General features: G+C 38.0%; 1 protein-coding gene across 10 annotated transcripts in view; it reads left to right on the top strand.

Moving 5' to 3' along the window:
• Positions 1-13,583, top strand: part of SATB1 (SATB homeobox 1) — a 91,863-nt gene extending 78,280 nt beyond the window's left edge. For 5 of the 10 annotated variants that reach the window (XM_021538125.4, XM_077787181.2, XM_085568800.1 and 2 more), the window contains 3 exons: positions 8,593-8,796; positions 9,281-9,376; positions 11,860-13,583. In XM_021538125.4, coding sequence (XP_021393800.1) covers positions 8,593-8,796; positions 9,281-9,376; positions 11,860-12,342 — 783 coding nt within the window. In that variant the 3' untranslated portion in view covers positions 12,343-13,583. The remainder of the gene's footprint in view (positions 1-8,592; positions 8,797-9,280; positions 9,377-11,859) is intronic. The other 5 variants (XM_085568824.1, XM_077787204.2, XM_085568831.1 and 2 more) reach the window with 3 other exon arrangements.
• Positions 13,584-18,011: the final 4,428 nt, after the last annotated feature.

The following is an 18,011-nucleotide window of genomic DNA, read 5'->3' as shown; positions in this document are numbered from 1 at the left end:
CTGTGAAAATTTGAAGGGATGTCTGAGAATGGATTTGAGCAGTGCATGTTTTGGAATGATGTCACTTGTTGGAGTATCTTGTCAGCTGAACTGCATTTACAACGAAGTCCAAGTATCTGTGAGTCTGTGATTCCTCAATGTGTGGTAGATCTTCCCCTGATCCAAAATGAATTCTGGAAAGAAAAAGCCATGTGACAAGAAGCCATGAAATTAAATTGCTCCATCTGGGAAATTATAATATTTTAAAAAATTATATATATAACAACATGATGGGTTAACATATAAGTAATTACAAAAGTGACACTTTGGCCCAATGACTGTTTTACTGGAGGTCTTTTCCCCCAAAGCAAATGTGAAATCTCTTTAAGCAATGTAACAATAAACATTTGCTGTTCACTGTAAATTGATAGTAGTAAAAAAGATTTTTAAAATTGCCAGGCTCTTTCTATTAAAGACTCTTCTCTAACTAAACTGCAGATATAGCTGCCATACAAAATTGATTGCATGTTTAAGAAAAAATAAATGTGGGCTGTTAAGGGTCGTGGTTGAATTTAAGGTTGTATTTACTTTCAAGGGACACATTGATATTGCAGTGAAATCAGTACTTCTTTCTGCTAAAATAAAAGATAAAGGGCTGATATATATTATCAGTCACCCTTTGTGAAACCCATTGACCCATTTTATATGACTGTACTATAAAAAGTAATGTACCAGACTAAGGCTGGCTTATTTAATAATTAGCAGGTGGTTTTCCTTTCTAGGTTTTTTTTTATTATTGTTAAGTCCATTTTTGTCAGATGTTCTCTCATGATTATGATGCCAGTTGAATCAGGTGTGTGTGAAAGAGGAAGGATCTGGAAGAGAGGAAGGCAGAGTAAAGCTGCACCCATTATTTTTTGCATCTATTACTTTATTCGCTTTTTCCACATGAATGTAGTTGCATTTTATATAAGATTTTCAAAGGTATATACATTGTGGTTTTGATGAGGGCTTGTGCCTATCTATCACTGCTAGGTAATTGAAGGCAATGCTGTAAAAAAGATACATTTGAACAGGGGAAATAAAAGGTGAAGGAATCTGAGAGCAGAGAAACCAAGCTTGGGAGAAGCCCTTCATTTAGATTATTGAATTTCCTCTGTACTCAACTAAAAAGTAATGATACTTATGTTTTCGGTCAGGTTTAGAGTTACAGGTTAGGTTTTTTCTGTCCATGAGCTGGTGGTGTCTGCAGTGCTCATACACAGGGGACGCACAGAGCAGTTTTGATACAGCCTCAGACCTTAATCTGGGTAGTTTTTTGCAAGCACTGGCTTTTGGCCACTCACCATGGATGGCTCTGTGTAGAAACAGAGGTGTGGTATGACAGAGAAGGCTGTGGAAGCAGCACAACAGCTCTCCATGTCATTTTGCTTCTGTACTTGTTAGATGCTTGTCACTGAATTTTAGAGGTTGCTTTAGCAAATGTCTCTTCCCTATTTATTTGTTTGTATGTTTACAAGAATAGAAATATGTATTTAACTTTGAAATGCTGCAGCTAGGGAGGGGAAAGGGCAGAGGGATGAAGAGACATTAGGAATCCTTTTTCCCTAAAATATCACTGAAAATTTGTGTACCATTGCTAGGTATTTGGTCATTTTTTTTTCACCACACAGACAAAAGGTGGAGGTACCATGCAGACAGATGGTGTAGCTGAATAATAGGTTGGATAAGAAAGTTAAGGAATGGCATCATCTGTCTCAGTATTCTTCAAAGGAAGTTTTTTTTCTGCCAGTGAAGTTTACCTTTCTTCTGAAAAGCCATATGAGGTTGTGGGGTTTTCAGTTTCAAATCTCATCTATGATGATGGTAGATACAGATTTACTTAAAATCCACATCTGGCTTCCCTTTTCAACATTCTAGTAATGAAAGCCAGTAAAATAGATGAACCAGGAATATCTGGAGATAAAGGACAGATTCAGGTTTCAAACTTTCTGTGATTTAGGACAATGCTCAAAGGCAAAGCCTGAAACTTAAGGCTGATTAGCATACATAAAATACTAATGCAACCATTGTTCTGGGTACATTTATTATCACTTTAGGCTACATAGCAAGAAGAGAATTCATATTCTGGTATCTCTACTCATCTTCTGGAACCAACTGAAAATGAGCTTTTGCTTCCTAAGTTCAAGATGCACAATTTTCTAAGAAAAATAGGGAAATCCCAAAGTATTGACTATTCACTGCAGTTATTAAAATTAGTCAAAATTATATGCCTCACAGAAGGAAATTAGTGCTTAAAATTTCCTGAAAAAATAAGCTAAAATGAACTCTAACAAACCTTTTGGTCAGTATCAAAAATTGCTAAGTCCACTAGGTTATTAGTTTTCCCAGATCTTTATAATAATACCCAGTGGCATTTCTTTTAATAGACTTAGTTCTTCTGTGAAGCCCTTAAGTCTATTCAGCTTTGCATAGGAGCTAGCCAGGACACTTTATGTATTTTAGGAAAGATAAACCTGCAGTCAGAATGAATTTTCCTGCAGCAGGAAATTCCAGAATAACATTGAAGGGTAAAAAGGACTGCTCTTGTCATATAGGCTTGTTCCCACGTCTGAACCCACAGGTATTTCACACAGAAAGAAGTCAGATTTAAGGGATTTTAGCATGAAAATGAATTTTGAATTAAATGCTCTGTTTTTTACCCTGCAGTGGGTGTTCCATGTTTTCCCTGTTCTGTTTTTTCAGATAATGTAAATGTAGCACAAACAACATTTCCCAGAGAAAATAAGCAGTGTCCATTGTTACTTATTGGTCATATTTGTTTGTGCTGAAGTGACATTTGGTTATTTTTGCTTCTTAATGCCATATGCATGAGTTTACTGATTCAGAACTCCCTGAATTTTTGATACTGTTCAACACTGTGAGAAATCTCAGTTGAAGGGTTTAATGCATTTTCCAATCAATGTGTAGGGGAAATTTGGCCTTATCAATTTAAATGCTGGAGATCCTTTCATTGCATTATGAAAGAATCTTCTCTAAGCAGAGATTATTCTTAAGAACTTCATAACATTTAAAGGTTAATATGTTAGGTAAAGAACAATATCTTAAGACAAACATTTTTATTACAGGACATGAAGGGATAGTTCTGATTAAATTACACGATTATTTGAATGGGAAAGAAGACAAAGTGCATCATTTCTTGCCCTCAACTTTAATGCCTTTAATCAAATAATGACCTTCTGGAAATAGTTAATTTTAAGCATTTGGAAAGATCAATACCACTTTGCCACCAAAAAATGACCCAGATGATGAAATTTGATGTATTTAAAGTACCATTTCACCCTTTTAACCTAGTAAATAATTTAAAATGCTTTCAGTACTCCTTTGCTACCATTATGTATCTCACTCAAAGTATTATGACTTTTCCAAAAGCAACCTTTCTGTGCAATGTGCAGCTTACAAGTCTAATACTAAAGACTAATACTATATATATGGTAGTGGTTGTGTTGGCCCTTTGTATATGTGGAATCTGTTGAGTAAAGAAATAGAAGTATCTAAGATGAGTGCAGCTGTTTGGAACAATAATGAGATTGTAAAGCAAGCTGGATGGCTTTTGAAGGGGAAAAAGTCAATATTTAAAGTTTAGTCCCCACGTTCTTTTCCTTTGTTTTGTCTATAAGCTTTCCTGTTAAAGGTGAAGGATTTGGATTGCTCAGACAATTAAGAGCCCATTTTACCAAGTGTAATTTCATATCTGCGTTCTATAAACTGGAGTGCCTTCAGCATTGTAAATAATAAAAATTGCCCTCTATTAGCATGTTTGTGGGCAGATTAAAAACAGTCTTCATTAGCATAAGTAACACTTACAGATTCTTTTAAAAGTAGAAAATTATTTGTTGAATGATAAATTGCTAGCTTTCTAGTTAGTTGCTGAAAATGTGCTCATTCAAAATGCCTACTTTAGTTGAGTCTACAATACTCAATTTTTTTTAGTTAGAAGTACTGTTTAATGGATTATGTACTTAGTCTTTGTTCACAGTAGATGCTGAAATGAAATTCACACTTTCTGCTAGAATGTTTGTATCAAAAACCTCCCTATTTAGATTGATTTCTTTTAACACCATATATTTTTATTATACTATATGCCTCAGAGAATGATACAAAATAATCTTAAATATAATATAACCAAAAAACACCTGAGCATGTCTTAGCATTAATACTCTAAAATGTTTTCCCTCTTTAGAGTTAAGCTACAGCCTTTCTAAAAAAATGCTGAAGTAATTGTTATTCTGTAAGAAATATTCATAATTTGACAAATTATTATCAATGTAACAAATTAACCAAACAAGTTCAATTGCTTCACCTTGCCTTCCTTTCTCAGACTAGATGTGTTTGTTGCTGATTTGGAAAGCTTTGGCCAGAGAACATTTTTCATTATTGTAATGCTATCCTCTTTGATGTGATTAGGGTAGATATTTACACCTTAGGTGTAGATTTTTTTTTTCCTTTCAATAGTAAAGAATGGAGGAATATTTTATTAGAAACTCTCTGTGAAAGAGCAGAAGATTTTATTTAAGCACAGCAGAAGTCTAACTGAAAATAATAGAATTTGGATGTATGGATAAAATGCATAGATGCTTTCTTTAAAATAAGCATGCTCATGGGTATTGCAGAGCCTAAGTTTTGGCAGTTATCCTCTTTGCGCTTTTCCTGCAATAGTTTGGCAGTTCGGCTTTCACAGGTTTTTTTTTTCCTCTAATGTCTTGTGTTTCTTTACTAAATCCCTATCAGAAAACCAGACAGAAGACTCTTATTTATTTTAAATATCTTAGGTTTAGCATCTTTTTTTTTTCACCATTTTCTTGCTTACTGTAGCAAGACCTTTGCAGATGGTACTTGGTTACTTGAAAGTGCATAACAGTATTTTCTTTGTAGCAGATGGATTTAAGACTTTTAGTTCCCAATAAATGTAGGTTTACAATACATAACTTTACAGGATTTGTGTTGTATATAACAGGTTTGAACATATTATCTCAGAATTCATCTGCATGGCATTTTCAGCTTATCCAGGGCCCATGCCAGTATTTTAAGTAATAGGGAGAGCATAGTGATTGATAGCAGCTAAAGGCGTGATTTTGAATAGAAACAAAGGTTTTAGAACAGAAGGTGTCAAATTAAACTTTGTCAGTTTGAAAAGTAGTAACATCCTGAAAGTTCTCTAAACATATTTACATGTGGCTAATGTTTATATTTTGCTTTGTACTCTCTTTATATTCAGTGTAATGTTGCCTGGCAAATTTACTCTGTTTTAAAATCAAGGTTGTTCCCAATGTCATTGCAGAGTTTTTGGGGGGTTTGCCTTTCTGCATAAATGTATCAGCTTCATTATTTTAATGCTGTTTTCTTAACAATGTACTCTATATACTGTATAAACCGGCTGTGATCTAATCTGATTTATAAATATTTCCTTATTATTTTGTGGTCATTTCCACTTCCTGTAAAACTATAAAGACAAGAAAAAAAGGAAATTAGGCAGAAATTGCTATAGACTTAAAAAAGTATGAAAGGAGAAAAACTAGCCCTGTTACATTCACTTGTAAATTCAACAGACTATTTGCAACAATTCATAGCTTTTTTTAGATCAAATGGAAACAAAACATACATTTTACAGAACATAGAATTAACCATTAAAAAAGTCTGGATTATTTTTTTTCATAAATTTTGTAAAAACATTTCATACTTTCTCATATAGGTGACTTTTATGAATTACCTTTATTTCATGTACAGAATTCTGAACCATAAACTAAATAAAATACTTCTATTTTAAATTGTTTGTCTTGAACCAAAAGAAAGCATATTGGGATAAAAGTTGTTACTCTTTAACAAACTAAGCCAGCCTCTACAGCCTCTCCTACTGTCCATCCACTATCTCTGATGAGAACATTGGTGAAATCAGCTTTCATAAATATGTACAGAAATAAACAATGAAGACCAAAGAATTGTTTCTATCCTTGTAATTGTAAAAGAATTCAGTTGTTTGTTGCCGTGTTTTCCATCAAATGTTTCATCAGAGTGTGTCTACTTCTTTAAAAATGTGCTGAGTGGAATAGAGGCATTTTGGTACAACAGTAATCTTTTCTGTGTACCCTGTCAGAAGTATCTGTCTTCATTATCTCAAAATCCCTGAAAGGCTAGCGGAGACATGTTTCAGGTTACAATTCATCAAATAATTTTAGATAAGGCATTAGAAGTATTATTTCAGTGCAAAAATTGAGAGAAAAATGTTAGAAATACAATGTTAGCTATCAGTAGTTAATAAAAATAAAGTCTGACCTAGTAAATATATAAATAGAAAAGACAGGGGAGAAGATATTTCTTAGTTAACAAAAGCTGTTGCCAAATATATTTAATCAACAGAAAATGGTATTGCCTAGGAATTATTTTTTCTGATGGATACTTTTTAGAGAGTCTCTACAGCATTTTTAAGAAAAAACAAACCCTGTGATTCTGGTGGTCAGCAGACAAAACATCTGCAGCTTCTAAATGCATGGTGCAAATTCTTTTCCAACCTGTGTGTATGCCTTGGACAGGTGTCATGGGTGGAGACGGGTTGTCTTGTCTTTTTTTTTTTACTTCCACCAAACTGTCATGATAGACAGCTCTTCTCTTTGTTTCACCACTTTAGAAAGAAAACCAACAGTTTCAGTATAAAGCAGTGTAGATTCCAGACAACCAAAGGACGATTTTTATGCTTTGGCATGGGATGGTTTGTGGCTTTGGGGTTCTTTAATTAGGAATTTTGTAACTGCTCTTCAGTTAAAATATCTAGATTGGTTTATCTTCATCATCATCTCTCCTCCGTGCCCAGAAAGCTGCCTCTGCTTTCTGAGTGCACCACTTTTAACTTACTGCAATAAATGTACACTCCTGTTGAGCATAGTACAGCACTCAGTATCCCCATGAATGCAAGTGAGCAGAGAGCCATGAGCAACATGTGGTTTTGTTAGGGGCAGGGAGAGCTCGCCCTGCTAATACATTCCAGAGAGCCTTGCTACTGTTTTGAAAACATGCCATACAATTCCAGCCAGGACAGGCTGAGGGTTGTGCTCTGTGTGAAGGCATTTGGCCACATTTCCAAGTCGTCTCCCCACTTAGTGCATGGTCTAAGAATGGGGTATGCTCGATCCCTAGGGTATAGGGGAGCCCTTCTGCTGCCTCTGCTCTCCCCTGTTTCTGCTCCCTCCCTTGCACACCTTGTGAGCACCTGGCAGATTTTGGCCCCATTTAAATTTTTGCTTTTTCAGCTCTGCTACCACCATCTCTATAACATTTGTCATTTTGATAGTTTCTTGGGGGCATTTTCTTCTGTGTCATTTGTTCAGTTTTTCACTTGTATCCAAGCAAATATACTTCCAATTTTTATACACACCTCACTAAATATTTTCATATACAATATGAATGTGTTAACATTATTTACTTTTACTCTTCCTGTTGTGACAATATTTTTGCACTGCATTTATAAACTATTAGCTAAAGATATGAGTATCTTCAAGAAAATTCATATCTATATAGTATCTATGAGTCTATTGTATGTGTTAGTAAACCAGTCTGGATAAACCATTAATCCACTACTGGTACATATAAAAAAGACCTAAAAGCTTCTGTACATTTATATTATTTGTTGATTAAATAAAATGTCATATTATCTTTCCTATAGCATTAAGAAATAAAACTGCATGGACCTATTTTTGAAAACAGATCCTTGAAGATAAAATAAATGTTTTATACATGTAATATTTTGTTCCTAAATTTTAATATATTAGAAAATTTCTGCTGATGTACACTGTCCTAGCTAGAGGGTTTGCATTCCTCTTTTAGAACTACCAGCGCACAGTTGAGAAAAAAATCCTCAAATTTTAAGATGTAAAGAAACATTAAATTTTCCTGATGAACTCATATGTCTCTTTCAGAATCAAATTAGCAACTGTTTCAATTCTTGCAGGGGATTCTGTAGCCGACTTCATATTATGTGCCGCAAAGACATAGGCACCTTGCTATCCTTGATGTGGAAATGTATATCAGAAGCTAGAGCACACCTTCCTTCCCCCAGCCCCTAATAATCCTGTATGTAAAACTGAGAGACTGTTTTTTTTCTGGGTCTGTGAGGACAATCTGGGAACAGTTATGTATCACTTGAAATAAGCTCACCTGCAGAGAAACCTCTTTTTGTAGCAGAAATTAAGAAGTTACTGCATGACTGCATCTAGTCATAGGATTCCTGTCCTTTGAAGAGCTATTAGGGAGTTCCTGTACTCCTGAGATTTACGTTAGGCAGCCCTACAGTCAAGCAAACAAATAGCAGCATTGTGGTGTGAGACCAAGGGGAAGATGCTTTCCAAAATGCCTGTGGTTGGTAAGAGTGTGTGAAATGGCTGGGCAGCCTCTCAGTGCATTGGTCTTTTCTTTAAGCCCAGCTTGTGCAGTGAAAGCCCTTTTGATCAGGTGACAGGATGAGAGAATGCAGCACCTCTAAAGTAGACATTTCACCCTCATTTTGCCTCTTGCAATGTGATGAAAAGAAACCTAATGTTTTGGGGTTTTTTTGTCTTCAAGGGGTGGCTCTGTGAGCTGTTACGTTGGAAAGAAGATCCATCACCAGAAAACAGGACCCTCTGGGAGAATCTCTCCATGATCCGAAGGTTCCTCAGTCTTCCTCAGCCTGAACGCGATGCCATTTATGAACAAGAAAGCAATGCAGTTCATCACCATGGTGACAGGCCTTCCCACATTATCCATGTGCCAGCAGAACAGATTCAGGTTAGTTTACCTTGGCCAATCCTGCAGAGCGCTAAGTAAATAAAGCTTTAAACTGAGCAAAGGAAATTAGTGTTTCTTCCCTCCTGGTCAGGCTAAACGCAGGTCTCCCGATGCAAGATAAGAGCGCGCTGCCGTCCACCACCGCAGTTCAAAGGAGACCGTGCGACCACCCACAGCTCTTGTTTCGCTTCGCTGGTTGTTTGCCAGTGTGTGCGGTGGCAGCGCAGAGGCAGCTGTGTGCGGGCAGGGCGAGCCCCGTGCTGGCTGTTCCTGGCCGGACAGGCACCAGGGCCAAAAGGCACCGGGCAAAGGTCCTTCCTTCCCAGCAGAGCAGGAGGACCTTGTGCTGCTGTTCGAAAACCAGGCAAGAGCCCTCAGCAGTAGCAGCTCGACCTGGGCAGGAGTGAAGGGAAGGGGATTTCTCATCCCACTTTAACCCCAGTTCAGATTGGGGTGAGTCAATATTTGTTTGTTTTTCCTTCAGAGCCCCTCTCCCACCACCCTTGGGAAAGGAGAGCATAGAGGCGCTTTCCTACCAGGCCTGCTGACCGCTGGACCTTGGCTGGGTGCTGCTCCGCAGGTGAGCCGGCACAAGGGCACCATGTCAGGGAGAGAGAGGAGGGGATGCAAGACCCACACGATGGGACTTAGAAGAGCTGCCCTCTGCTTCAGGGCAGCCCCAGCGGGGCCTCCTCCAAGAGCTGCACACACCTTTTTGCTGGCACAGCCAGCAGGAGCGGAGCTGGCTAAGCTGTGTAGCCCAGGTTGTCAGTGGGGACTGCTGTCTCTCTGAGCCGGGGACTCTTTGATCGCTTCTCACAAAAGGCCTGAGGTCAGCCTTGTAACTGCTCCTTCTTAAAGGGCAGATATTACCCCACGCTTTTCCAGCCTCAGCTGAGACCCTGTGTATCACTTGTATTACCTATACTGAAAAATATTTACAAAGCTAGGAAGGATAGAGTAATCTCACAGCCAGAAACAACACAAGTGTATATTAAAGATAAAGAAAACTGAATAAGACAATCCCTTAGGATATCAAGTACTAAAATAATTGTGAAAGCCTGGAAACTTGCTGTTTGATTTAGCAAAAAGAGAGAGAAAGATCTATATTAAGTAATAAAACAGCACTTGTTTGAAAATGTACATTGTTTTTAATAAAATCGCTTCTTAAGGGAATAAAAGGAGAAGCTTATGCACAGTATAAACATTCAACCACTATGCCACTTACTTAGATTTTCTTGCCTTGTTGATAAAAGTTGTGTGTTTGATCTCATAAATATTATTCACATAAGCAGTTGCATTGTAATCTCTTAATATGACTTGTAAGAGTAAGGATTGGGAGATTGGGCCTGAGTTTTGTCTCTGCTGTTCTACATGGTAATTCTTAAAGATGCATAAATATGTAGCTCAGACACAAGTTTTCAAACTGTATATACAAAGCCTCCAGTCTTATAAGAATTTAATGTGCTGGGAGTAGTCTTGAATCTCTTCAGGCCAGGAGCCTTGAATGAGACTGCTCACAGACCATAAAACATGGAAAGACCTGAACAGGGATGAGGAAGGAGCCCCAATTCCAGGGCATTTGTGTCGGATCTTAAAATATGAAGATCACTTAAAGCAGTGGCTTCTAAACCAGTTCCGGACGTCTGTGCAAAGTCTCCACAACCACAAGAGTCCCTATGAAGTGGACAAAATTATAATCCCTTCAGTATTTATACCATTTGTACAGCATTTTGTGCTTCTTAGAGTCTCAAAGAACTGCTACTAGAAGCCTGGAAACCACTACCAAAACACAAAAATTGTTGAAGGGAGACTCTCAAAGGGAAATAAAATGAAGTGATAGCAACTGCTTGTTTTGCTGTGCTTGTTTTTTAGTAATAACTGGTGGTTTGTACCATATGACAAGAAATTTGCTGATCCAAAATATCTTACTAACCAGTGCTTCCTGTGCTGTGCAGCAAAAGAATTGTCAACACAAACAGTAACTGATAAATTTACTTTTGATTTTAAAAATGATCTTATAGTGTACTGTACTCTGGTGGTAGATGAGAAAAACATTTCTATCCCTAGGGCTCAGTGCCTCACCTTTTAAGAATGTTTCTGAATCCATGCTTGCAAAACTTCATTTTAAGCTCTTGTTAATTATTTACATCATGATTTGCTTTATCTTATTCTTCTGATGTACATATTGGCTCATTTTTATTGCCTGAGTTTTTGGAATGCAGCATGTTCCCTTCTAATAATAATAGTGCAACTTATTTAGAGCTTTGCATCTTAGTGCTTTATAAATATTAACTAAATAATCCCCAGCACAAACACAGAGGCAGGTAAATAGGTCTGTTCCCTGTTTGTTTGTTGGGATACAGGCAGTGCAGGCCTGCTCAGAGACCACAGGCAGGAGAGATCAGATCCAGAAGGGGAAACACAGATTTTCTACCTCCAGATCCCTTTGTCCTTGCCGAGGCTGGGTTTGACAGCGCCGCATTAGGCACTTCCAGCCAGCATATTCTGTTGTAATGTTTGTAAGTTTGCCGAGACTTCAGTGCACGCTGAGGTCAGATCAGCCGTGAGATATTTCTGTACTGAAAGAGCTAAAATGCTCTCCTTCCCCCTGACTCCCCAGCCCATTCGTCTAGCTATTGCTAGAGAGTTGCAGCCCTTGTTTTTGGGCAGCAGCTGCCGTTGCTGGCAGAGCTCCGGCACGTTTGCCCTCATCTGGCACTTTTCTCACTTTGCCCTTGCTACAGTTCTGGCTAAGCTGGTCAAGTTAATCCTATACTATGTCATTTAGCATTTTGTCTTGTCTGCACTTGACTCATGGAGCATGTTCATTAAAATTTGTCAGCTAAACTGCACCAATGTTGTATCATCGGTGCTTTTGGTCTGGCAAAGCTACAGTATTCTTTTTGTTCTTTTTTTCCCTTGCTTTTTTTTCTTTAAGCTTACTAAGCCTTTGTTTGTAGCTTTGCAATTTCTTCCCCCCACTCCCTCCTCAGGATTTTCTCAGTAACAAAATATGAACAAGAATACATGTACCAAAAAATGCTGTTCTTTGTCTTGCAGCAGCAGCAGCAGCAACAGCAACAGCAGCAGCAGCAACAGCAGCAGCAACCAGGTCCCAGACTACCCCCAAGGCAACCGACAGTAGCATCACCAGCTGAATCTGAAGATGAAAATCGTCAGAAGCCCCGACCGCGAACAAAGATTTCTGTTGAGGCCCTAGGGATCCTACAGAGTTTCATACAAGATGTAGGCCTGTATCCAGATGAAGAAGCAATCCAGACTCTCTCCGCTCAGCTTGACCTGCCCAAGTACACCATTATCAAGTTCTTTCAGAACCAGCGATATTATCTCAAGCACCATGGGAAGCTGAAGGACAATTCTGGTTTGGAAGTGGATGTTGCAGAATACAAGGAAGAAGAGCTGCTCAAGGATTTAGAAGACAGCATTCAAGACAAAAATGCAAACACGCTTTTTTCAGTTAAACTAGAAGAAGAGTTATCAGCAGAAGGGAACACAGAGATTAATGCTGAATTGAAAGACTGATCTAAAAGTATTATTTTCTTTCAACAGTGCCGCTGGTATTTACTAATTAAATGAAAATTCCATCTTGCGTTGTGTCAAAAACCTTATTATTCATTGTTCGGCCAATGAATCTTCCAAAACTTGCACAAAAGTTGAAAAAAAGGATAATGCAGACTGCACTAGATGTTTTACTCTATTTTACAAACTGCTTCGCAGCAACAGATGAAGCGTTGAGGATTGTTTGATATTAATTTGTGTTCACTGGATACACTGTGAGTGTACCCAATAAGCATGATACCAGTGATTTTGATTCTGGAGCCTTCAGACAAGCATTACAACTTTTGTGATTTACTGTTTTTTGTTTCTGTTTTGTTCTTGTTTTTTAATTATTACTGTAGCACTCCACACTTGATCTTTGAAAATTCACATTTATTTAAAAAAATAAAATAAAAAGAGTTTGTTACTCTTGTTCTATTGTATGTTACAAAAGAACTATAGACTGTGGAATGCAGTTTAAAGATAACATATGCCAACAAATGCCTTGTATTATATGGCACTGCCGTAATTCAGATTTGTTTTCTTTTGGAAATAAAGGTCACTGTATTTTTTTTTTTTTCCATTCTCATTGTTACATGGTTTTAGAGAAAATGAAAAAGAAAATGTGAAACACGATTTAGTCCTCATTATTTATTTGTAGATCCTGCAGCATCATGTTGTAATTAATTTTTTTGGAAGTTTCCGTTAAATGTAATATTGCTTCTCTTGTTACCATACTGATTTTTTTTCTATTTATAAATGTATTTTGATGGGCAGTAAAACAAAGTGTCTTAAAAGTTTTAAATAGAGAAAATGTGCTTTACACAGTTGCCTATAAAAAGTGCTCTATGTTATCCAAGCAATTCATACTATAAGCTTCACTCTTATTGTTGTATGCAATTTTTACTATCATGCAAATAAGCTTAGGTAAATAAAACTAATAGATCACCTTAGAAACTTATGCAATTAATGTGAAAATAATTGATGTTTGCAATGTGTCTTCCTTTGGTTTACAATCAATTTTAAAGCTACAGCTGTATAAATTTTCTGTATAAAGGTGTATTTCTTTTTTATGAGTTTATTGCTATGAAAACACCAGTTATTTTGTTACAGCTGGCTGTTTTTATAAGTGTATCACAATTTTCTTTATGCAGAAATGTTCTGACTAGGAGTGGTTATTGACTGTAACTACACAATTAAAATTGTTTGTATGGTATGATATGGCAGGGTTTGTCTGTGTATATGTATATCTGGGAGGAATAACTTGTTCTTAGTGCACATCATACCTTCTTGTCACCACTTTGTTCTCCTTTAAAATCACAGGCAGATTTTTTTTTAACGACCTTCTTAAAATTTGAATTTAGATAACATACTTCAAAAGGAAAAACACAGTTTGGTTATGAAAATCATAACCTGTCTTTTCTTGGTTTAAAAACTTGCCTGCCCAACAGAGATAGCAGGATATTATTGAGTCAGAAGGCTATCAGGCATAAACATATTTACAGTTCCTGGCAGTAATGCACTTATAATGGATACAGCTGGTTTTATTTTACACTAGAATTATGCTAACACTGTTCCTTGCACTAATGTATAAGCATTAAAAAAAAACATTAATAGTCATAAAATAAATAGGAAAGATGGGCTTTGCTCATAGCAGTCTCCTTCTAAGCAAGATTATTTTAAATTATCACTAATAAGGTTCTCGATAAAGCCATAACAATTGGTGATCTCTGAATTTATGCAAGGCTCATGTCTAAGCTAAAGAGCAGTCTGCACCTAAAAGTTATGGAGTACACACTGTTGTTCTCCTAGGAGATAAATAACTCACAAGCGGTGTGACTTGGGATGGGGATTCAGCTCAGTTCTTCCTGAAATGACTAAAAGTTTGCAAAACTCATCATGAATTTCAAAGGCACAAATGGCTCTTAGCAAAAGTCTTGGTTTAGTTCCATTAAGTTCCTAAGGAATTTTAAAGCTGCTGCAGGGTGTCCTTTGTCTCAGTGTCCTTTGTGGGTCCACTGAGCAGCTCTCAGCTGTGGCACCTCTTGGCTTGTTCCAGGACTCTGTTGGGGCTGCACCATGGCTTGGGCTTGGGATCCAGTCCAGTTGAACGAAAAAACCTTAGTACCACTCTGGGAGGGAAATAAGCCTTAGGAGGGACACATCTATGTAATTTGGCATTGCATTCCAATAAAAAGGCAGTAAAACTATGCTCTCGCTTAAGGGACTTGTAGTAGCTATAAAATTATTGATAGCCCAAAGCTATGCTGGTCACTAAAACACAAAAATAAGTCTAGTCTAGGGAAGTGACTGTGATCATGATTGGATTTCTTCCCTTATTTCAATGGCATTGTTGCTGTGTACAGCCATGCAGAGGGAGCTACCACTGACCCCTGCACACAGCCGAGGGGCAAGGTATGTAGCCCAGGCAATGCAAGCTGATTTGGTGGGCAGGACGATACTGCTGGCACCCTTGGGTACACTATAACTAACAACGTGTGCAGATACAAGGCAGAAGGAGAAGTGAAGGAAAATTGAACGTACCTCTCTCCACGCTAAATGCTAATATACACAGCACTCCAAATACCAGAAAGAGGGCAACCCTACAAATGCATAAGAAGAAATGTTATTAAGTAGACTTTGCTATCTTTGCTATTTTGTAAGCAATTTCCTTTTCTTTTATCATTTTAAGTTTTATGGGTGCTGAAGTAGAGGCCATGTGTGCTTGCAGATGGTTATTATAGCTGTTTCTTTTCCATTATCTTCGTTGTTCTTTCTCCTACTGTAGCTAAGGTTATCTTCAAAATGGTTTAGCCTCTATAGTCACACATTACCTGCACAGGAGTTCAAATCATTGCCTTTTTATGTCCCAATGGGTGGGCTGCAAGTACAGTCTTTTAACTTGGCCTATGTGACCAAAAGCATTTTTGTTAAATCTTTGGTAGTGTTTTCAAAGGTGATACGGGTATTAAGGATTCCAGTTTTCTGTGAATGCAAGAGGTTTGTACTGTTGGAAATTCAGCTACAACAGGCATATGCCACCTTGACTCATGGACCAGTTAGACCACCTAGAAAATCAGCTTATGCTCTTTTCTGTTCCTTATGTTCCTTTTCCTCACTGTCTGGTGGGGAAAAAAAAAAAACCACAAAAAAACCAAACAAACAAAAAAAAAACCCTAAAAAAACCCTAACACCTTTCCACTTGAGCACAGATTAAGAAATCAGACAGGAATTCTGTAATGAAGCACAAAAATTGAGACATAAAACCAGTATTAGTTGGGAAGTTGTTAGTAAAACTCATTGAGTAGAACTTCTCTGAATGTATGAAATGAGTATTTCATATATACTTAGGGAAGAATGGGGAAGGAATATTACTAGGAATAGAATTTAAGGTGCAACAAAGCCAAATGCCTAAAAAAGGGAACTGAGTGCTGGGAGAGCATGGCAGGACTTCGTTTTTACTATAAAACTGAAGCTAAGTATTTACCATGTTTTATGTAATAGTGTTTACTATAAAAAAATGAGTATTTTTACTCTCTGATGATTCCTATTATTCTATATTTAACTGACAAGATTAATGTGTATATGCTAGAATCTCCGGTGTGTGTTTTTCCACCCTGAAAGAAAACCAAATAGACCTCAGATTCCAAGAGGTCCTTGGACTGCCTAGAGACAGTCTCAAGACCCAGTCACATCCACAAATTACTTATAATTATAAAGACTCACTACCGTACAATGCACAGTGGTTTAGATTTGTGTTTTGTATAATTACTTAAGTTGGTAATAAGACCCAAAAAAACCTGTCCATATATAAAAGTAAATTTTTTGCACTTTTTTCTTTCAGTTGGGAAGGTGCAGCAAATGGAGAAAGCAAAAGATTCCTCCAAACCAGTGATTTTGTTGTAATGATTTACAAAGCCAGTGCTTTGATTGTGTGCTGGGAAAGCACCAAATATTACTAAGTTCATTTGCCAAAGCAAATGCTCCATATGTTAAGACCCATATAAATGAGATATTATAGAGGCTCTACTAGAACATCAAGTATTACCAATCCTGCTTAACTTATTGAACTTGTGCTTTGAAGTCAGGTACATTGCAGAGACCAAAGGTATTTTGATTTTTGCATAATGATTTATATTGTGCTTTGAATAACAGTCCCATAGAAAAGCAGGGATATAAATATACTCCCAGGCCTTTTTTTGCACACAGAGGTAATTTAGGTTGGTCTCCTCACGGTGCCTTGCGTCCACACACTCTTTTACTACAACAAATGAGCTAATAATTCAAACTGCAATAAGTGATCCTCCTTGGAGCAGGAGTAGTGCTACTTGGCAGTGAGTTTGTTTGCTTTCAGGTTCATACGGGAGCCTTCCTGCCGCTCTGCTGCTGGCAGCCCTCCCACTATCTCAAGCTGCATTGTTTAGTTTTGGGCTGACCCAGGCACTCTTCCTGCTCCAGGTCATCTTGGCCAAATGTCATCTCTCCTGGTTATTTGCCATTACTCGGGTATATGTGCCACAGTTTAGTATGAGGCAGCAAGGACTGTATGTGTCACTTACCCTTTGTCATCACCATTCATGCCATGAGCCCTGCAGAGTTGCTTGAATAAGCCACTTGCATAGGAAAGAGAATGGCACCTGGAGCAAACCCACCAGGAGACAGGTTGCTTCTGAGCTGACGGAGTAGAGGGGGCAAGGGGACATGCATTCCACAGGAGAGAAAGAAGGAAGGTGCCAGAGAAAGATGAAAGAATTAGAAAGGTCACAATAGCTAGCCTTGCATGGGCGATCGAGTTTTTTTGCAAGGCGTGCTGTGGCAATACTCAAAATACTAAAGAGTACCACCAAGACATCATGGAAAACACACAATTGTCTCCAATTGAGGGATTTGCCCTCAAAGGGCAATATCTAGTTTAATACAAAAACCTCCTCAGTTGTCCATGGCTAAAGAGGTCCCCTATCAGTTTGTCCTCTGATACCATCCCTGTGCGTAGGATATGCAGGATTCTTTTTGCCTGCTGCTGACATATTACCATGGCACTTGCAGCTGAGACTCTCTTTCTGGGTTACTTGCTTACCCATACAATGTGCTAAAGTAGCACCCAGGCTGTAAACCCTCTCATTTTCTTCCAGGATCACATCCAAACACAAGCAGTGCACTTGCAGCCTCAAACCTACTTTTTGGAGCTGTCTCCTGCAGTGCTCCTTCTTCTCAGACCAGATGTGCCACAGCAAATGTGTTGTATAGCTCAGATGTTTATCACAGTGCAAGAGAACAGAAAAAACATGACTTTTGTAGGTGCAGAGATATATAAAGCATGCATAGATCAGAAGTTTTGGAGCAAGAGGCTTGCTCCAAGGCTTGCTCCAAGAGGCTTCAGAGAGAGATTTCATTCCGCTGTAGCTGTCTCAAAACATCAGCTCCAATGATTGGAAATTCTTGGGGCCAGAAAATTGTCGGAGCCCCAGCCTGGTTCAGGGGTCCTGTGTGGTGGTAAAGTCTCTCCTCCGACCTGTACTTCCAAAGAAAACTCTGCAGCCTCTTGTTCGGTCTCAAGGCAGTTTATTGGAAGCTATCTAAAAGACTGTCTTCTCTGGCTACTGCAGTTTGCTCAGCAGCCCAGGCAGAGGCACACACACACCCTGACACCCTCA

The sequence above is a fragment of the Lonchura striata genome, chromosome 2, assembly GCF_050655825.1.
Source record: "Lonchura striata isolate lonStrDom1 chromosome 2, ASM5065582v1, whole genome shotgun sequence".
Classification (NCBI taxonomy): domain Eukaryota; kingdom Metazoa; phylum Chordata; class Aves; order Passeriformes; family Estrildidae; genus Lonchura; species Lonchura striata.
Note: the sequence above shows the minus strand (reverse complement) of the source record. Positions and strands in the feature narration are given on the sequence as shown.